Raw genomic sequence first — 22,180 nt, 5'->3', positions numbered from 1 at the left:
GTCAAAGAGCATATGAGAAAAGAGATACGGAAGGGCTTTGAAAAAGATAAAGGTCTCTGACCAACGCTTTGTTTGCTCGTTGTCTCCCCCGTTGGACTGTGAGTTGCTTGACAGCAGGAGCTGTCTTTTGCCTTTCTTTGTATCCCCAGAGCTTAGCACAGTGCCTGGCACATAGTAGGTGCTTAATAAATATCTGTTGATTTGACTAAAATATTAAATATGAAATTGGGTATTATCAAAGATATTCATTAAAAAAGCAACTTCTCAGTATGAAAATTAATTAAACCTCTGTGACTCCCAAACAACCCTGACACCATCTTTATCCTGACATAGTCTCTGCCCCAAAGTCTGAGACAGCAAGACGATGAGGTAGCTTGAGGGCCAAATAGATACTTCGAGTGAGGAAGTGAAGAAGAGTTGTGTTCAAATCCTGCCTCAGACACTTTTTAGCTATGTGATCCTGGTTAACTTTTCTGGGTCTCAGTTTCCTCATCAGTAAAGTAAGGACGTCGGACTAAGTAGTCTCCAAGGTCTTTTCCAGCTCTAAATCTGTTTTGTTATTGATAGATCGATGAGGTGCATTTATGGATTCCAGGTTCTGTCTGGTGTTCCAGCTCTAAAGTATTCTGCAGACAAATTGGTCTGGGCAACACTGGTATGACCGGATTGGTGGCATGACAGGATACTTTATTATGGGGGTTTTATTGGAGCGAGGGAAGGAGAAATTCCTCCGTGACTCAACATGTGTAATTTCCCCTGCAGAGACAGCAGAGGGAGCTGGGGAGGGCAGGCACAGGCACTGTTGAGCTAGCTTTCCTAGCATCTCCTATGGGCATCTCAGGCCCTTGGGCCCAACAGTTGCTGCCATCAGTACCCTGCCGTGCCTGGCTCTGGCCAATGGATGAACAGGCATGGCAGGGGCCTTACCCCATGGATTCTGTTTCCTGGCTGAATCTCTTGGTCCGGACACAAGAGTGCAAAGAAGTCCAGCTCTCTGAACCCTAGAGCCCAGAAGTTCTTTGACTTTTTTTTTTGTATCATGGACCTCTCTGGTTGACAATCTGATGAAGCCTGGTGGCCCCTTGTCACAATCATGTTTTAAAAATAACATAGGAACAAATGATATTGAAATGCCATCATCCAAAGTCCAAGCAGTGTCCCCATGGGTCAGCTCTCTTCCTCTGAAGGAAGCTTTTGAATCATCATGATTGTACTCCTTGGTGTCAGAACCAAGCTTACAGACTGCCACTTGGCTCTGGCCAGACTCCCCTACCTCTAGAAAGAGCTTAGAGATGAGAAGGTGGCTTTTCTAAGTGAAAGAAATGTTGTACCTGGGACCATTATGGCATATTTTTGGTCTGGGAGGGTCTTTGTCTAAAATGCTCTTGTTGGGGACAAGTATCTGATGAACAACCCTCTGGGTCAGCTGACATCTATTCTTTCTCAAAAGGAAGTCTCCTGTGCCCTAGATCTCACGAAAAAAGAGGCACCTATCTTGCACTGTGTTAAGGAAGAGATCAGAGCAGCTTAAAAAGGAGCAGGAAACCTCTAATTGACCAATCATCTCTTCTGTGACTCCCTCTAACATTGCCCTTTGCCAACAAAGAATCACAGCTTGGAAGGATCTCAGAGGTCATCTAGGCCAACCTGTCTCTGACCATGGATTCCCTCCTCAACATTCTCAGTTGAGAACAGGTGCCAACCTGTGGGCCTGCAGGGATTGGGGGTGGGAGTTTGGGGGTGGAGGGCAGGGAGCAACTATAAGCAGCAGAGACATAAACTGAGATATAGTAAAATGATAGAATGAATGCCACAGAAAAGAACTAGAAAGAGGTTCAGGTCAGGGGTTCTTAATCTGGGGGTCCCTGAGCTTGGTTTGTTAAAAATATTTGGATAACTATTTCAATGTGATTCGTTTCTTTTGCAATCCTATGTATTTGATTTTGTGCATTTAGAAGCATGATTCTATTGGGCTGTAAGAAATGACAAGCAGGATGGTTTCAAAAAAAACCTGGGAAGACTTATATGAACTGATGAAAAATGAAATGAGCAGAACCAAGACAACATTGTACACATTGTAACAATATTGTACAATGATCAACTGTGAAAGATGTAGCTGCTCTGATCAAGACAATGATTCAAGACAATTCCAAAGGACCCATGATGAACAATGTTATCCCCATCCACAGAGAGAACTGATGAACTCTGAGTGCAGACTGAAGCATACTTTTTTCACCTTCTTTATTTTTCTTGGGTTTTTTAAAATGTGTTTTCTTTTATAACATGGCTAATGTGGAAATGTTCGCATAACTTCTCATGTATAACTGATATATTACTTGCCTTCTCAATGGGGGGAGGGGCCAGAAGGAAGGAGAGAATTTGGAACTCAAATTTTTAAAAAATTAATGTTAAAAATGTTTAATGTAATTGGGAAATATTTAATGAAAAAGATTAACATGTAATTTTAAAAATTAAATTAAAACATGATTCTGAGCATGTGTCCAGAGACTTCCCCAGACTGTTGCCAAAGGAATCCATGATACAAAAAAGGGTTAGGAACCCCTGATGTAGATGAACTACTGCATAGGAGATCTCAAATGGTCTGTACAGGGACGCATACTTGAGGGCCCATCCCTAACCTTTGGAGATGACATCATGGAGGACAACCATGATGTGCCAAGAGGAAAAAGAAACACCATGGACCAGATCCACAGGGACCCTGGTAATCCACAATGAAGAGGATTTGAAGGGCTGTTCATTCCATAAATGTGCCTCTCCTCCCTCTGTGGTGGGGCGGGGGGGAGCTGGAAAATGAGGGGGTTGGACCAGAGCAAGGGGTTCTTAACTTCTGTGTGTCTGGGCAGTGATGAAGCCTAAAGACCCCTTCTCAGAATCACAGTTTTGGATGAAAAAAAAATACATAGGATTACAAAGGAAACCAATTATATGAAAATAATGGTGTAATTTTTTCCCATCCAAGATTATAGACCCCCTGAAATCTATTTGTGGACCTTTTGGGAGTCTATAGACCCCAAGTTAAGAAACTCTGATCTAAAAAGTCTCTAGTTCTAAAGCTGATGACTTATGAGTGTCCTCTACCTCTAAGAATAAACCAGATCTAGAAAGCACATCCCCAAGGCACCCAGAGGAGATTCATTTGGTCTGTGTACACTTGGTTAATCTTGCTTCCTGTGCTCTAAGCCTCAGGAAGCTTCTCTGTCACAGAAGGGAGTAGCCTCTAATTGCTACCCACAGGTGAGGCAGGCAGGGCAGAGCTGCTAGGTTTTTTCCAACCACACCCTTGCTTCCCCTGGACCAATGGACAGCCTTGTCCTCTCTCTCTCTAGCCTCTCCCACTGGGTCTCACCTGCACCAGCATGAGGGTTTTGCTGTCCCCACTGAGGGAGTCCTGGAGTAGGTAGGTGAGTTTGGAGTTACGGAATGGCACGTGGCCCTGGCGGGACCGAAGAGCAGAGATCACATCTCCCAGGGCCGACAGAGACTTGTTGATGTACTGGGCCTCTCGGAGCCGACTGCCCTCTGCTCCAGACTTGCCCACACGTTCTGATCCAGCCAGATCCACTAGGTTTAGCTTCCCTGGAAAAGAAGGTCAGATGAGGATTCCAGACCCCACAAGCAGACTGATTTATAAATCGGCCCATGGCAAGGTAGCTTATGGCCTTGCCAGACTCATCATCTTAAGGCATTGGATAGACACCAGAATCCTGAGCTGGATGGGCTGCAGGACTAACCAAAGAAGACCGCACTCTGTTATTCTGTATGGTGTTCCCTCGCAAATCTGCAGAAGAAAACTCCCAGGAGATCCACTTTGAGGTTCATTTTTGGAACTGGGACCACTGGAGTCAAAACTCCCAAAGGCATAACCAAGGCCCTAGAAATAGCCCAGGTGCTGACCAGGCTGGCTGCTCCCTAGCACAAACATAAGGGAAGCAGAGTCCCAGAGAGAAGGAAATAATTCCTCTGGGGTCAAAACTCTCCATCCTCAGCTTGGCTTTGTGTTCTATAGGGGCAGTGAATTGAGAATGGCATGGATAATACCACTCAGAGCCAGGAAAGTGCTGCCAAGTTATCTGCTTCCCTATGCCCACACTGGTCTCCAGACACAGAAGTCTCAGCACCAACTTCCCCTGGGTCTCTCCTGGTTCCCTTTTCCCCTGGGGTTCAAACCCTCAATCACTCCACTCTTCTCTCTTCCCACCTCCAGTCCTGACTACCCCCACCCTCCATCCAGCACCTGAGATGCTCACTCACCAGTGGTCCTGAGCCCCGTGCTATAGTCAGTGCCCCGGACAGTGATGATTAAAAGGGCATGGGACCGAGAGCTGTGCTCGTTGAGGTTGGTGTATTCAGTGGTCCTGTTGGTGTGACCAAATTCAAATACCTGAAAGAGGGCAGAAGCAAAAGGCTGGTATGCATTGGTTCTGTGAGTCACCAAGTGACTCTCTGATACCCAACACAGGACACTTGATGTGGGTAACAAAGATTCCTCCTTTCCCCTTCACTCCCATCCCTCCATCCCTCTTCTCAGGGATACACACCACGATTCCTTCTCCTAAATAATTTTTTGTGTGTGTTGTGTGTGAGAAAAGGGGAAAGAGTGAAGGGGAAGGAACCCATGGGCTCCATCCCCAAAGCTACCTTGCTAATCATTTAATTACTCAAGAGGAAGCCAACAGTCCATGAGCTAGTTTTTAATCAAAGGGCAGATACAATTCATTGGAGTTTCAACGCTTCCTAAGCTTCCTCTGTGCTTTCCCTCTCCCCTATGGAGGAAGGAAGTTGAGTTTCTTTACCCTTCGTTTAAGACTTTAATGAAGCTGGCTAGCCGCGGAGGTAGGGTCAGAGCTGGGAGGGACATTGTAGGACAGCTAATATCAGCCTCTTATTTTACAGGCAGGAGCACTGAGGTGACTTCCTCCAGAACACCGAAAGGAAGTGAAGGACAGCTGTCCCAGGTGACTAAGTATCAGAGGCCAGACTGCAACCTGGGTCTCCTGATTCTAAATGCAATGCTCATTACACTTTAGTGCCTTTCCACTCCTGGTGTGGGCCTGTCTGGGGAGCACCAGCTCACATGCCTTCACACACTCTTTTGCTCCACTGATTACCTCCAGTTTATCCTGTCTATAGCTCTCCCATATATAGCTATTTGCCAATTGTCTTTCCTCATCAGACTGGGAGCTCCTTAAGAGCTGGGAGCATTTGTTACCTTTCTTTGCATCCCCAGCACCTAGCATGGTACCTGGCATACAGTAGGTGCTTAATAAATGCACATGACTGACACTCCCAGTCCAGGGAGGAACAACTGAATTCAAAGGGGGTGAGTCTGTCCCTAGGATTTAGCCAATAAAGCTAGAGTTTCTGTCTTGGGACAAAGGTCCTCCACCAAGTCCTATCCCCAACCGGTGAATGGGGCCTCCCATTCCTACATCCCTACGAACCCTGTTGATGTCTTCCACACTCTGCACTTTGAACTCCGTCAGCCCCGGGACATACAGCTGGCCACTGCCATCAGGACACAGCTTAATCTCCAGCTTCTCTTGGGGCTCCTTTCCCAGCAAATCCCTAGAGGAATGAGGAACAAAGGCAGTCAAGGACATGGCTCCCCAGTGAGCCACCTCAGCTGAAAAAGCATGAACTCAATCCATTTTTTCAAATCCCAGAATTACAGAATTACAGACCAGCCTATAACTTATTGTCGAAAGCAGGAATTTCCCACCTTCGCTGCCCCTACTGGGCATCGGCCATTCTTGCCTCCACTGTGCTGGAGGGAGAGTCCGAGCAAGGCTTAAGTGAGTCTAGAGACCCCCATCAGGGTTTGGGGTCTGGGTCCTAGGGGACCCTCCTCCTCACCCCCATCTCACTGCCCCATTGGCCGGACACACTAAAATTGACACCACAGTCCCAAGAGGGTCCGTTTTGTTACACCAAGGTCAGGGTCCCTGGGGATCTTCTCAGAGAAGCCGGTTCTGAAAGCTCCCCACCCCCACCCCCAACATTCAGCTACAGGTTTCCCCATTAGCCCAGTTAAAGCCTGGGAGAGTTTGTCTCTTCACCTGCAATGCAATTCAAAAAGCATTTATTAAGTCTCTGGTCCAGGTGAGACACCGTGCTGGGCACTGGGACACAGCAGTGAAACAATGGCCCTGTCTCCACCCTCAAGGGGCTGAGAGTCTAATAAATGGGGACAGGAGCCAACGATACACAGCAAAATGTGTGCGATGGGGCCCAAGGAGAGCCATGCAAAGGGCTGTAAGAAATTTGAGAAAGCTTAGAGTATTCTGAACCACCAGACAGGAGCATTAGGGAGTCTGGCATTTTAAAGTACACTACGAATATTATCTCATTTTATCCTGATGAGAACCCTGTGAGGTTGGTACTGCTACTGCCCCCATTTTACAAAGGAAAAAAAAACTGAGGCAGAGTGGTTAAGTGACGTGCCAGGGTCACACAGCTGGCCCAGGGGAACAAGAGCTATTTAACACCGATTATTTCCTTTAGAATCCCCACGTCAGCTCGGGACTCAGTAACATACCTGCCTCACATTGTTTCTGTAGTGCAGGCCATAGAGCAGACCCTAAGGACCACACCGATTACAGACTCTCAGAGCTGGAAGACCCAAACAGTCATCCCCTTCCCGGCTCCCACCTGAATGGGGGCCATCTCCAGTCATCCTGACCTACATCTGGCCACTGGACCCAGATGGCTCCGGAGGAGAAAGTGAGGCTGGTAACCTTGCACAGCCCTCCCTCACTTAAATCCAATTCACTTGCAAGTGACAACATCATCTTCCTGATATCATTGGTCCTCTTTGAGAATGAAGGACAAACAACAACAACCCACCCAAATACCTCTGGGATAGGAGCCTTCTACCTTTCCCCCACTTTGCCCCTGGGGAGCTCTGGCTGGCAGGACGTCTGTTCCTTGTGTCCAGCCCAGCTCCGCCTCCCTCATTGCTCCCGCCTCCCATAGCGAGAGGGCCATCCATCCCAAAGGAGGTGTGGGGGACACTGAGGCCTTCCCTCACTTTCCCACCTCTCCCTCCTACCTGAGGGCTTCGTTGTAAATCTCTGCCACGCTGACTGTGATGGTATACTCCCAATCTGATGCCTTCTCCTGCACCTCTGAGAAGAGCAGCTGAAGGGCCCGCTGATTAATCCCAGGGTTTTCAAGTGTTCCCTGGAGGGAGAAAGGGCAACTCCCCAGGTGAGACTGATGTAGAAATCTCATTAGATCCAAATCCTCGGACTGGCATTCAAGGCTTTCCACTAACTGGGCTGACCCAAGCTCATCCCTAATACAGATTCTGTTCTAAAATCAGGATTTAGGAGAGCCAGGCTCAAATCCTCCCCCTCTGTCACTCACTACCTATGGGACCTCAGGGAAGCCACTTAGCCTTTCCAAGCCTTGGTTTCTTCTCTGGAAAATGAGAGGGTTGGGCTAGGTATCTCTGAGGTCCTTTCTGGGTCCAAGTCCATGATCCTACAATGCTACCTTTCCTACAAAATGCCATTCTCATTCTCACTGCCATGTTTTTGCTCATGTGGTTCCTACCACCCAGATGCTCTCTGCTGCCCCCTTCTACACCCAATCAATCCCTGTCCACCCTGTAAGGCCCTCTAGTGGGGAGCCTTCTCTCTCATTTCTGACTTCCGAGGGCCATCACTGTTTGTACAACACAGCCGAGCACTTGGTGACATACTGCCTTGTATTCAATCAATCACTCAGTCAACACATATTTATCAGGCATCTTCTATATGCCTTTTCTCTGTGCTAAGATATCTCTTGAGGGATAAAACCAGCACAGCATAAAGTCCCTGCGCTCAAGGATCTTGGCACCTGCTTGAGGACTCGAGACAAATTAGAGACACACAAAACAAACAGAGAACCAATCAATGATAATGTACAGTTGAGTATTATGGTGTATTTTTTGAGTACAGAGAAATTTGGGGGCCTGCCAGCTACTCCCAAGGCCTAATATAGTATCTTGCACACAGTAGGTGCATAATAAATGCTTAGTGAACTGAACTGAGTCAATCAGCAATATTGGGCTGCATATTCAGAGCCGAATGGGACCTTGGGGATGATCCAGTCCAATCCACTCATCTCACAGAACAGAAAACTAAGGCCTCAGAGACTTGCCCAAGGTCACACAGATGCTAAGGTTGAGGCCCAGCTCTTCTGAGCCTGAATCCAGAGGGCCAGAGTAGCTGCAGAAGACATGACTCTTCTTTGGTTTTCTCTGTGTGAGTTCTGCCCTTTCAATTGGATTTAAAACTCCCTGAAGGCAGGGACCAGATCTCCTTCCCTCTCCCCCATGGGGGCCCTTGTACAGAGCTGGTGCTTTGGAGGGCCTCTTCGCTGGACTGGAATGAGGAGGAGGGCAAGATTTACTCCCCTCCATGTTCTTTTCCCATGCCTTGACTCAGCCTGGCACCCTCCTCACCCCTGCCTCTACCTCCCCCCTCCTGAATCACAGCAAGAACAGAGGTAGTTTGTGGGGAGTGGGGGGACTGAGCCCACAAGCTTGAATAAATGAGTGAAAAAAGCATTTATGAAGCACAAACTATGTGCCAAACTTGGTGCTTCTAAACTTTCCGGGCCCAGGTTGGGTTTCTGCGAAACTGCTTTATCCGGAAAGGCCTGTTTCTGTTCCTCTTGCCCCAGATCCCAAAGCCCTCCTCCCGGGCTGCTGCCGCTCCTCCTCCCACCCACCCACTCTCCTCTCACCCACAAGATCTGAACAACACCACTCTATGACTATGAACACCTAAAAAAAAAGTTCAATAAAGCCCAAGGGATGGTTTTTATCCTTTCTCGCTTCACTGTCAGGAAGTCCTTCCTTATCGCTAACCTAAATCTCTCACGCTGCTGGTTCCCGTTGGATTCAGTGCTCTTTGGAAGGGAGGACGGGCAGATAACCCTTTATACATTCGAGGGCCATTATGGCCTCTCATTCCTCTCTTCTCGGACCAAATGATCCTAATACTTCTGGCCTTCCCTTTGAGTTCTGATCCCCCAAAGCTTTGGAGCATCTTCTCCACTGTGATTCTCCACCTACCCCCCTCCTTGGACCGTGGAGCCCAGACAGAGGCCCAGGATCTTAGGGAGATTCCAGACACTCCCCCAGCCAGTAGGATAGCCCTATTCATTCCTATGGAGAGAGCCAGGGCTGTGCTAGCTTTCAGAAATACAACCCTCCAGGGCGGCATCATTAGCCAGAATGGACATGCCCAGTGGGGACTAACCTTTGTGGACTGGCCAATGGGACAGGTGCTTACTTCCCTCAGTGTCCCCTGACAAAGGCCTGCTTGCCTTCTTCAGACACAAGAGGCACGCAGTCTGCCCCTCAGCTACCCAACTGTCCCCGGCTAAGTCATTTTCAAAGGATCCTAGATCATGAGACTATTATTCATATTATCAGCTTTCCAGATCGTGACGGGACCTGGCACCCACTACAGTACCCTGCATACAACAGACACCTAATAAATGTTTGGTGAACTGAACTGAGACAATCAGTCAAATAAACAGACTTTTACTGAGTGGGTGGCATGCAGACTGTCCTGGGCTTATCATTACGTCTGCCTTTGCCAAAGACAGCAAGCATTCGTAGGTTGCTTAAAGTTTCGCAAAGCACTTGCTATGTGTTACCTTATTGGATCCTCACAACAACTCTGGGAGGTGGATGCTAGTATTATCTGCATTTTCTAAATGAGAAACCTAGGGCCAAGAGAAGCTGTGTCTTACCCAGGGCCACACAGCTAGTCAGTGACTCGGGGCAGAATTTGAACTCGGGACCTCCTGACCCTGGGACAGGTGCTCCCTCTCCACCTGACAGAATCTTAGCATTTCAGAGGTAATTCCAGGTGGTAAGAGAATAGGAAATATCTCTACAGCATCAAGGACAAATGTCAATGCAGCCTCTGCCTGGGGATGTCTAGTGACCAATTCGCCACATCCTGGGGCAGATCACCCCACTTTTTGGTAACTCTAATCACAGTGGATAGAGCACTGGGCCTGGAGTCAGGAGGACTTCAGTTCAAACCCAGCCTCAGACATTTCTAACTGTGCGACCCTGGGCGAGTCACTTAACCCTGCTTGCCTCAGTTTCCTCACCTGTAAAATGAGCTGGAGAAGGACATAGCAAACCGCTCCAGTATATTTGCCAAGAAAACCCCAAATGGGGTCACAGAGTTGGACGCGACTGAAATGACTGACTTTTTATTGAACCAAAAGTCTGCCTCTTGGCAACTTCTACCCACAGATCCTAGCTCCGCCTGGAGGAGCCGAGCAGACTAGGGGGATCCCTTGTCCACATGATAGCTGTGACAGTCTCTGAAGCTAACTCTTCTAGACTTTCTAGACCACCCCACAGGAAGGCGGGCTAATGTCTTCCCCCTCTCAGTTCCTTGTCTTCTTCTGCTCCTAAAGGGAGAGGAAGGGGAAAGGGGAGGAGGGCCCAGATATGATGATGTCTGAGGGCAAGCCCAGCTCCATGGTCTGGTGCAAAACAGAAGGAACTCTGAATCTGGAGTCAGATCGTGTGACCCGAAGCAAGTGTTTAGCTTTGCTGAGACTCAGTTTCCTCATTTGCCGAAGGAAAGGGGAAGGTTAGATGATTTCTAGATTCTCTTCCAGCTCCGAATATCGAGGATGCTGTAATCTATGATCCAAAGCGTTTTATTATTCTCCGAGCTACACGTGCTAGATTTATTTGGCAAATCCTTGGATGGCGCGGCCTCTGGTGCCCTTGATGTCTTGGTCCCCCTACTCTGGCTACAATGCAGTCTGTCCATGTCCCTCCTAAATGACAGTGCTCAGAACTGTATACAGCTCTAGAGGCGGTCTGATCAATGCAGCCTAAAATCACCTGAGCTCTGGGGAACATCATGTCCCACTACTGACATCTATTATACTTGCGGTCCACTCAGATATCTAGATCATTTTCCTTATGAAGACTCGATTGAGGTCCCACTCCTATCCCTCTTAGGGCTAATTCCAAATGGCGAATTTGAATGAATTTGTCTTTTTAAATGTTGGCCACTAACCCGAGAAGTCTTTTAGTAGTGCATGTCTGAATTCTGACTCTCCTAGGCTGAGCATCGCAATCTCGCTTTGGCCATCAGTGAGAGCGTGTCTAACAGGGGGGCCGCAGGCCAGCAGCCGGAGCCAGCGCCTACCTCCATCGTGTACGTTTTGCCAGCGCCCGTCTGTCCGTAGGCAAAGATGCAGACGTTGTAGCCATCGATGCACGAGGTGATCAGGGCCTGGACTTCTTGGAACACCTGCCAAGGAGGACAGGAGAGCAGAGGGAAGGTGAGGCGGGCGCCTGGCTGGCAGGGGGGCAGTTTGTCCCCATCAGCAAGGAGAGGAGAGCTGAGACAGGCTCAGACGTGAGGCATCTCGGAGCTGGACGGTTTTATTTCACAAAACTAGGAGAGACTTTGGGGAAAGTTCTATTCATTCATTCATTCATTCAACCAATCAATTCTTTATTAACAAAATACCACGACGTATTGTTATTACTGAATGAATCAATGAACAGAGCCTTCCTAAATGGAACTTTCTTGGTTAATAATGTCTTTATGTAGTTGAATAGATGAATAATAATATATTTCTTATTGCAGAATGAAAGGGATTCTCCTAAACTTATGAAATTAAGAGTGCTTCTCTTTGCTTCCCCGAACTCCTTCCTCAGGCTTTGTACTGGGAAAGGGAACAAGCATTTATAGAGTACCTACTGTGTGCCACGTATTGTGCTAAGCCCACCCCGAGAGGCAAGTGCTATTATTATCCCTGGTGACAGTTCAAATCTGGTTTCAGACACTTAATTACTATGTGACCTTGGGTGAGTCATTTAGCCTGTTTGCCTCAGTTTCCTCCTCTGTAAAATGGGGATGATAATGGCACCTAGCTCGTGGGGTTGTTGTGAAGATCAAACGAGGTATGTGTAAGATGCTTGGCACAGTGCCTGGCGCACAGTAGGTACCATAGAAATTCTATTATTGTTATCATTACCATTATAATTATGTGAGCTTGGACAATTGACCTGACCTCTACAGACCTCAGTCTTCCCATCTGTAGTAAGAAGGGGCCAGACCACGTGATCGCTCTAACATCCCATGATGTCACTAGCACCAGCTTGCTTAAGGCAGGGCTCTGTAGTTGCATGCTGTCTCCCCTGTGAGCTCCCTGAGGGCAGGGACCACATTTTTTTTTTTGCCTTTCTTTATATCACCATCGCCTAGCACAGGGCCTGGCACACAGCAGGCGCTTAATAAATGCTTGTTGACTGGCTTTCTCTGGCAAGGGGCACATCACTCACATCTTGTTGGGTTGCATGTGGAGGGAACACCTTGTCCAGCTCAAAAGACACGGGCTTTCCCTTATGTAGCAGGTGGATGATAGCATCATCGTCGGAGTCAAAGGTCACTGCGTTGCTAGCCTCAGGCCCGTCTCCGTCCTCTTTGGTGATGGGCCGGACCCGACCGATCACACGGATGTTTCCTTCATTATGGGGTGCAAAGAAGAAAGGTTAAAAATAAAGATGAGTGCAAACTGGAAATTGTAATCTTGTGAAAAATTCTCACAATTGCACTTCAAAAAACATTTACTCGGCTCAAGAAACACTGTGCTGGATCGTGCATCTATTGGCTACAAGGTTGTTGGTTTTCTCTCAGTAGTGGGTACATATAACACATAATACATGATAATAAGCTTATGAATAATATAGGATTTGTGCAAAACAAAGTAGGAAGAGACGAAGCATTTTAAGAGCCTATTCTGTGCCAGGTACCACACTAGGCATTTTACAAATATTACCTCCTTTGATCCTCATAACAACCCTGGGAGTTAGGCGCTATTTGTATCCTTGCTTTATAGTTGAGAAATCTGAGGCAGACCGAGGTTAAGTGACTTGCCCAGGGTCACCCAGCTAATTAAGTGTTTGAGGCTGGATGTCTTTCTGATTTCAAGCCCAGCTGCCAGGAAGGAATTTTATTAGGAGCAGTAAGGACAGAACTGTCACTAAAACTTTAGGGCCCATGACGGTTGACAGCAAATACAGAAACCACCTCCAACAAAGTTTCTGAGTTAAATCTCAAAAATTAAGTACTATTCTGATGGACGCAATGATCCAAGAATTTGAAAGGACCCATGATGAAAAATGCTATCCACCCCCCGAGAGTGAACTGAGGAACTCTGAGTACAGATTGAAGCATCTTTTTTCACTTTCTTCAGTTGGGTGGTGGGGGTCTTTTGCTACATGTGTTGCATGACTTTACATGTATAGTCAATATCATATTACTTGCTTTCTCAAGGGGTCAGGGAGGGGTAGAAGGGAGGAAGAGAATTTGGAACTCAAAGTTTTTTTAAATGTTAATTTTTTATATATAATTGGGAAATATTTAGTGGAATAAATAAAAATAAATATTGACATTTGTTTCATTATAAAAAATGTACATGTAATTGGGAAACATTTAACAAAATAAATAGAAATATATTTTTAAAAATTATTAAGCACTTTTATTAAGTACTTACTATATACATGGCAGGTACAGTGTTAAGTGCTGAGAGCACAGAGAAAAGCGAAAACAAAAAAGGTCCCTGCCCTTAAGGAGATTACATAATTATGAGACTTATACGAAGTGGAAGGATGATTTTCTCAGAATAATGTTTGACAAAGGATACCAGTGGCAACCATAGGCATGCTAGCCCATTGTTCAGTGTGAGAATAAGCATTTATTAAGCATGTTCTGTGTGCCAGGAGCTGCGCTAAGCACCTTACAAATATTATCTCAATTGATCCTGCAAAACCAGGGGTCCTATTCCTTTGCTGAAAGATAGCGTTTATTCAGTTTCAGAAACTTTCTGAAAATGTTTTCCTGTCACTCAACATGTCCCAGAATTGTAGCACCAGTTCTCATTTGAACCCTGATGGCTCCTCCATTCTCCTCCCTCCTCCTACCAAACCCGAGCCCAACCTTACCCTCCTCCTTTCTTCCTCACCTTTCAGTCTCACCAGCTCGTTGTGGCACTTTTTTCGGAGCTGTAGCTCCCGGCGGTATTTCCTGAGCAGCTCTCGGTTTGTGCTGTTCACCTCTTCAATGGCTTGGCCAATCTGACGGAAGGAAGACCGAGGAGGTGACCAGGAGGTCCTTCTCTTCTAAGTAGTCCTCCTCTTTTCCCCCAGCATGGTATGAGAACCCAGAAAGCCCACGGGGCTTTCCTTTCCCCATACTGAAGCTTGGGAGATAGTGGTTCATGATGGACAGAGCATTGGACTGGGACCTGTCTAGGCTTTGACATCAAATTGCTGTGTGTCCCTGGACAATTAATTTGCCCCCTCTCAGCTTTAGTTTTCTTATCTATAAATTAAATTAAGGGCTGGAAGAAATTCATATCCAAGATTCAGAAAGAGATAGCCAAGAGACCTCTAAGCTCTCGAAGGAAGGCTGGGAATAGGGACGAGGAGTGTGGATAGGGATCATGCCTTTGGTGTGGGTAGATAAGAGGCCCACACCAGCCCCTTCACAATGCCCACCTCTGCTCTGGCACTCCTCAGGGCTTCCTGCAGCAGGAGAGGGAAATCTCGAACCTGCCTCTTCAGGCCATTGTAGTCATTGGTGAGGGTCCGAAGGGCCGGCTGCAGAGTCAGGAGGTTGGTCCTGACACCTGGAAATGAGAGGAAATGGAAACTGAGTGATTTCCACCACAGACAGCCAATGGTTAATGATCCCTTTCGGCAGAGCCCAAAGACAGGGTAGGTATCACCAGAAAGTGAGGCCCAGCCAATCTGGGGGGAAGGGACGGTGGTAGGAGAGAAGGGCTCCTCTCCCCCTCTCACCTGCCAGGTTTTCATGCACAGCCTTCATTTCTACTTGGGCCCTTGCAAAAGCTTCCTCAATGGCCCGGTTCTTATCCTCTTCCATGGTCTGCATCTCCTCCAGCATCTGCCCATGAGCCCGCTCCAACTCCGACTCATACATCATGATCTGGAGGTGGGGGAGGAAAGAGCATGGAGAAGCTGCATCCCTGGGCAGCCAGTGATGGCCTGGCCAAGAAGCCCTCCAGACAAGGTGCATCGAACCCCCACCCCGCTACACTCCCACTTCGGGCGATGGCAAAAGCCCTGAACAATCAGGGAGGAGACATGGAGGATCTGTTTTCTAGTCTTAGTTTTGTCACTAACTGCCTGGGTAACTCCTACCCCTTCTCTAGGTCTCAGAGATCTAACATTGATCCTATGAGTCAATTCAGCATTCACTTATTCATTCATCAAACATTCACTGAATGCCTACTGTGTGCAAGACACTGTGGTTCAATGATTCTCTGCTTCTTCAGCTGCCCAGAACTCTGAAACTCAGAAGCAACTGGCGACCAGCTAATCCATAAGCATTGATTACAAACTGCACAGTGAGTCTTCCATAAATGGTTATGAAACTGAGTGGGTCACCTGCTGGGTGGCATTCAAAGTGCTTCACAGTCTGGCCCCTTCCTTCCTAATTATTGTTTTAATTTCTTCTTCATGGGTGGTGAATTCACCCTTTTCATTTTTGATTCAGGTGATTTGGTTTTCTTCTTTCTTTTTTTAATCAAATTAACCAAAGTTTTATCTATTTTATTAGCTTTTTTCATAAAACCAGCTTAGTTTTATTTATTTATTATTATTATTATTCAACAGTTTTCTTAATTTCAATTTTATTAATCTCACCTTTGGTTTTCAGTATTTCTAATTTGCTATTTAATTGGAGATTTTTAATTTGTGCTTTTTCAGCTGCATGCCCAATTCATTGATGTATTCATGTAAGCATTCAGAGATATAAAACTTCCCCTAAGAACTGCTTTCACTGCATCCCATAAGTTCTGGTATGTTGTCTCATTACTGAACATTCATATCTTGGATGAAGTTCTTGTTTCTATGATTTGTTGTTTGACCCACTCATTCTTTAGGATTAGATTATTTAGTTTCCAATACTTTTTAGTTTATCTTTCCATGGCCCCTTACTACATATAATTTGTATTGCATCGTGACCTGAAAAGGATACATTTAATATTTCTGCCTTTCTGCATTGAATTGTGAAGTTTTTATGCCCTAGTATATGGTCAATTTTGTGTAGGTGCCATGTACCACTGAGAAAAAAAGTATATTCCTTTCTATCCCCATTCAGTTTTCTCCAGAGATTTACCATATCTAACTTTTCTAAAATTCTATTCACCTCCTTAACTTCTTTCTTGTTTATTTTGAGGTTAGATTTATCTACTTCTGAGAGGGGGAGATTGAGGTCTCCCACAAGGATAGTTTTGCTGTCTATTTCTTCCTGTAACTCATTTATCTTCTCCTCTAAGAATCCGGATGCTATACCACTTGGTGTATATATGTTTAATATTGATATTGCTTCATTGTCTATGGTACCTTTTAGAAGGCACCTTATCTCCTTTAATTAGATCTATTTTTGCTTTTGTTTTATCTGACATCAGGGTTGCTACCCCTGCTTTTTTTTTTTTACTTCCACTAAAACATAACATATTCTATTCCAGCCTTTTACCGTTATCCTGTGTGTATTCCCCTGTTTCAGATGTGTTTCTTATAAACAACATATTATAGGATTATGGTTTTTAATCCACTCTGATATCCGCTTCCATTTTATGGGACAGTTCATCCCATTCACATTCACAGTTATGATTACTGTCTGTGTCTTTCTCTCTATCCTATCCCCCCCCATTTATGCTTTTACTTCTCCCTTCTCCCTTTCCCTCCTCAAAAGGGTTTTCCTTTTCAATCTTCCCTCCCTTCTATCAGCCCCCCTCCCTTTTCTTCCCCTTTTCTTCCCTCCCTTCCAACCACCTCCTCCCTTTTCTTTCCGCTCTCCCCTCCTACTACCTGCAGGGAAAATTAGATTTCTATATTTAACTGAGTATGTTAGCCTGGCCCCTTCCTACCTTCCTACCCTTCTTAAATTCTGCAATCAGTCAGCTGATAAATATAGTCATCTAGCCACACTTGCTGTTTCCCACCAGAACATTCCCATCCCTGGACCTTTGCACCAGCTGTGCCTCATGCCTGAAATGTCTCCCTCCCTACCTCTGCCTCTGTTTCCCTGGCTTTCTTCAAGGCCCAGCTTAGTCCATATCCTCTGTAGGAGGCTTTCCCTAATCCTCAAAGCTGCTAGTGCCTTCCATATCCTCTGTACATTCTTGTATGTATCCTGTTCTCTGCACATGATTAGAATGGGAGTCCCTGAATCCAAGAGCAGGGGTTTTGCCTGCCTTTGAATCCCCAGTGATTAGCACTGAACCCAGCATAAAAGTGAGTGCTGAATAAATGCTTGTCGACTGGCTGATGAACTTTCTTGGGTTCTCTCATCTTTGCATGGATATCAGTGGAACCTTTGATTTATACTAGCATGCCACCCCGAGGCTTCACTGTGGAAGGAGAAGACCCTGGGGTACCCAGGCCATGCAAGGATTCCAGGGCCCTGCCACACTGGAAAGGCTTCAAGGACAGCTTGGCCATTGAGCATGTCTGCTGTTCCAGGATGAGCCTAGTTATCAATCCACATTTATTAAGCTCCAACTGCACGCCAGTCACTGGGCTAAGCATGGAGGATACAAAGAGGAAAAGATAGTCCCTGCCTCAAGGAGCTCACAATCTAACAGGAGAGACAGCATGCAAACAAATAGGCCCAAACATGCTACATACAGGATGAACTGGAGATGATTAACTGAAGGAAGGCGCTGGAAATAAGAGGGGTTAGGGAAGGCTTCCAGTAAAAGATGGGATTTTAAAAGGAAGCTGGAGATGGCAGCAGTCAGAGTGCAGGAAGGAATGGGAGATGGCCAGAGAAAATGCTGGGGCCAAGAGATGGAGGATCTTGTTCCTGGAACTGCTGGGAGGCTAAATCCAGGAAGGTTCATTAATCACCAGACTGGCCACTAGTGATAAATTCTGGATATAGAAACTCACCAAGTTTTCCCCTAAGACACCCATTAAAGGGCTGCAATCTGCCTTGGTAGGGGGAAGGCAGACGCCAATAAAATGAGGGCTCCTTGTATGCTTGCCCCCATGCTAGAGTGGAAGCTCCCTGAGGGAAAGAATTATATCTTATCAAAGCTTCTCACATCCCTCCCAGCATCCACTGCAGGTTTCTATATACCACAGGCATTTAATAAGTTTGTTGGACAAACTAATTTCTCTCTCTCTCTCTCCTTCTCTCTTTCTCTCTCTTTCTCTCTCTCTCTCTCTCTCTCTCTCTCTCTCTCTCTCTCTCTCTCTCTCTCTCTCTCTCTCCCACCCTCCCTCCCTCCTTCCCTCCCTCCATTTTGCTTACACAAGGATGTAGGAGCTCTCCCAGGGACTGTACCTGAGCCTTGAGTTGGGCTGCAGTCTTCTGAGAATTCTGAAGCTGCTGTTCCATTTCCTTCAGCACCTGTCTCTGCATCCCCACCTGCTCCTGTAAATACTGGTTCCGGGCTTGGGTTTCACACAGGGCCTGCTTGGTCTTGGATGAATCTACTTCCACTGTCTTGATGATGTACTAATGCACACACAGAGAAATGTTATTATCTCAACTGGAGCCAGAGCTGAGAGAGAGAGAGAGAGAGAGAGAGAGAGAGAGAGAGAGAGAGAGAGAGAAGGAGGGGAGAAAGAAAGAAAAGGGGGGAATAGAAGAAAGAGGTAAAAGAGAGAAGAAAAAGAAGAGAGAGGAGAGAAAAGAAAGAAGAAGAGAGAAAAGGAGGAGAGAGGAGAAAGAGAAGAGAGAGGAGGGAGGAGGAAGGAGGGGAGAGAGAAAAAGAAGAGGGGGAAGTGGAGAGAGGGAAGAGGAGAGAAGAGAAAGAGGAGAGAAAAAAGAGGAGAGAGAAGAAGAGAGAAGAGAAAGAGGAGAGAAAAGAGAGAGGAGAAAGAGGAGAGAGACAAAGAGAGACAGAGAGAGAGAGAAGAGCAAGAGGAGAGGAGCATGCAGACCAAACTGGCAGAGCCCGTCTCCCAGCATCTTTCCTCATCTCTCCTAAGGTCTCCCTGCAGCATCCTGACCCCACAGAGGACAGAATGACCAGCTGAGCCAAGACTAAGGCATCTGAGCTTGGACTTCATGGGCTCCAATCCTGGCTCTGTGACTTATCCCCTCTCATGAGCCATCTGATCTCTCTGGGCCCATCTGTTTCCCTGTCAAGTGGCAGGCTAGGTATAGATGATCTCTACGTGTCCTTACAGGATGCTGGACTCAAGTCAGGAAGACTAGGGTTTGAGCCCCATCTCCCACACTAGTTGCGTGACCCTGGGCGAATCAATCTCCCTAAGCCTTAGCTTTCTCATCTGTAAAATGGGTGAAGGGGAGGGCTTGCCTCTGAGGTCCTGAGATCTGAGCTTCTAATGACATCGATGACATCAATGAATCAGCCCACATTCGTTAAGCACCTGCTATGTGCCAGGCACTAAGCTCAGTGCCAAGAAAACAAAGAAAAGCCAAAACAGCATCTGCCCTCGAGGAGCTTCCAGTCTAATGGGAGAGACAACCTGGACATCACTCGGTATAGGCAAGATGCTCCGGAGCAAGGGTGACATCATCTTGGACAGAAGTCCTAAGGTCCCTCACACTCTCTGAGACTCAGTTTCCTCAACTGTAAAGAGAAAGGGGCGGACTAGCTGGTTTCCTCTGTCTCTCCTAAGGCCATTTTTCTTGACGTTATCCAACGTGAGACAGTGTTGCCTGATGCAGAGGGCACTGTGGGCATGTCATTTGCCTCTCACTGTTCTTGGGACCTTTCCACGTTGCCGGTAAGGCGCCTACTACACTGGGGGAATGATTATCCTCAGTTGGGACTGGCTATCTGCAGTGGTAGAGAGAGTCCCCTCCCCTGGGAGTTCCCTGCGCCAGCGAAACCCCTCCTTCCACCCGATGAGTCTGCCCAGGCCAGGGGCGCATCCGCCTCACCTTAATTGGCTGAGGCTGAGCCTTCAAGGTGGCGATGGTCTCCTGGCTGTCCCGCAGGCGCCTGCTCAGCCTCTCCTCCTCCTCGGCCTTCTCAGCCAGAGAGTCCTTGAGGCGCAGCTCGACCTCGGCCAGACGGTTGGTCTTCTGCTGCACCTCCAGGTCCAGCTCGGCCAGCCGACCCTTGTTCTCCTCCGTCTCCACCTGCAGCTGGGCCAGCTTCTCTCGCAGCTGGGCACTCTCCTGGTGGAGGGGGAGAGAGTGGGGGTCAGTCCAGGCCCCACCCCTCCCACCCCGCGTGTCCAGGGTCTGCGCCCGGACCCCACCTGGTAGGCTGCCCAGTCCATGCGCACCTTGATATGCTCACAGTCCGGGCACGGGGGAGGCCTCGCCCTCAGCTCCTGCAGCTCGGCCTCACATCGCTTCATGTCCTGCCGCAGGCGCTCATTCTCCACCATCAGGAGATCCCGGTGTTTCTCCAAGTCTGTGCCTCCCTGGGAAGAAAGGCCGCGGGCATGGGCAGGGGCAGGGGCAAGGAGAGAGGGAGCCTGCCGGCCAGCCGCTGGGCACACCACTCCCTTCCCACCCCGGCCCGGAATCCCCGGCAGCATCTTTGCGGAGTGTGAAGCCGAGGAAAGATCACCTAGCCGTCACAGAGGGGGTCACACACCTAGCTTAGGTTGGCAACTTAAACACCCCACCCCCCACAAAGAGCTGTACAATATCTATTATTGTGAGAAGCGTGTTAGGAATGTCGTCCATTTCAAGTGATGGGTTTCATTCGTCAGTATCAGGAATCCAAAGGCTTCTAGATTTGGACGTGAGGGCCACACTTTTTTTCTTTAAGTAGTAGGGACACATCTCTAAGGATGAGCAAAACTGACGTCCTCATTGTAAGCATAATTCTGATGCCAAATTAAGTTCACTTATGTATACATGTGTATATATGTGTGTGTACACATATGTAAATATATGCATGTATACATACATATGTGTATGTGTGTGTGAGAAATCTGTATGTGTATATATGTGTGTGTATGGATAGATAGATAGATGGATGGATGGATGGATGGATGGATGGATGGATGGATAAATGGATGGATGGATGGATGGATGGATGAATGGATGGATGGATGGATAGATGGATAGATGGATAGATGGATAGATGGATAGATAGATAGATAGATAGATGGATGGATGGATGGATGGATGGATGGATAGATAGATAGATAGATAGATAGATAGATAGATAGATAGATAGATAGGCTGATAGGTGGTACGGTGAATTGAGTGCTGGGCCTGGAGTCACATCCTGAGTTCATATCCAGCTTCAGGCATTGACTAGCTGTGTGACCCCCTGGGCAAGTCACTTAAGCCTGTTTGCCTCAGTTTCTTCATCTGTAAAATGAGGCTAATATTAGCATCTACCTCACAAGGTTATTGTGAGGATAAAACAAGATGATATTTCCAAAGTACTTTGTTAGTCTATATAAATTTTAGTTCATACACATATACATTTAAAAATATGTATGTGTATAGACACACATACACCAGAGCACTTAGGCTGTGCAGTGGATAAAGAGCTGGAGTCTGGAAGATCTTGTTTCAAATTATACCTTGCTGTTTTTGAGCCTGGGTGTCCACATCCTGCCTGGGCTGGAAGCACGGGGGCCCCTCACCGGCCCAGCCGCACAGCTGATCAGCGTGGAGGCTTTGACCCACTGGGCTTCCTGCCTCACATTCTACAGGCAGGCGGCCCCCTACCCCCAGGGGCTCACCAGATTAGTGTCAGACTTAGCACGGACACCCGAGAACTCCCGAGCTCGTGCAACCCACCAACCTCCACCCCTTCAGTCTTGTGAGCCACTGTGGTCTGCCTTAGACACTTATTAGCTTTGTCACTCTAGGTAAGACATGTAAGTTCTCTCAGCCTGTTTCCTCACCTGTGAAATGGGGTTAATGATAGTACACACACACACACACACACACACACCCCGCACACGGTTGTCATGAAGATCAGGTATGATAACATATGGAAAGTACTTTGTAAAAAAGGGTTATAGAAATGCTAACTGCTATGTTGAATGTATACATTTTGTGTCTTTCTATACTTATCCCTATATACTCGCACATGAATCTATGACTGTGGACCCTGGACTAGAGACACAGACAGAGAAAGACTGACCAAAATCAGGAAAGAAAGAAAGGTGGGGGGAGGGAGGGAGGGA

General features: G+C 47.1%; 1 protein-coding gene across 2 annotated transcripts in view; it reads right to left on the bottom strand.

Moving 5' to 3' along the window:
- The window catches only part of KIFC3 (kinesin family member C3), a gene marked incomplete at its 5' end in the record, with an annotated part of 50,871 nt that overhangs the window by 5,097 nt on the left and 23,594 nt on the right, over nucleotides 1-22,180 (bottom strand). For both annotated transcript variants that reach the window (XM_036750694.1, XM_036750695.1), the window contains 12 exon segments: nucleotides 3,368-3,597; nucleotides 4,273-4,402; nucleotides 5,463-5,586; nucleotides 7,070-7,200; nucleotides 11,202-11,306; nucleotides 12,347-12,528; nucleotides 14,029-14,140; nucleotides 14,564-14,694; nucleotides 14,867-15,014; nucleotides 18,384-18,557; nucleotides 19,956-20,195; nucleotides 20,306-20,446. In XM_036750694.1, the coding sequence (XP_036606589.1) occupies nucleotides 3,368-3,597; nucleotides 4,273-4,402; nucleotides 5,463-5,586; nucleotides 7,070-7,200; nucleotides 11,202-11,306; nucleotides 12,347-12,528; nucleotides 14,029-14,140; nucleotides 14,564-14,694; nucleotides 14,867-15,014; nucleotides 18,384-18,557; nucleotides 19,956-20,195; nucleotides 20,306-20,446 (1,848 nt within the window).

The sequence above is a fragment of the Trichosurus vulpecula genome, chromosome 3, assembly GCF_011100635.1.
Source record: "Trichosurus vulpecula isolate mTriVul1 chromosome 3, mTriVul1.pri, whole genome shotgun sequence".
In the NCBI taxonomy this organism is placed as follows: domain Eukaryota; kingdom Metazoa; phylum Chordata; class Mammalia; order Diprotodontia; family Phalangeridae; genus Trichosurus; species Trichosurus vulpecula.
Note: the sequence above shows the minus strand (reverse complement) of the source record. Positions and strands in the feature narration are given on the sequence as shown.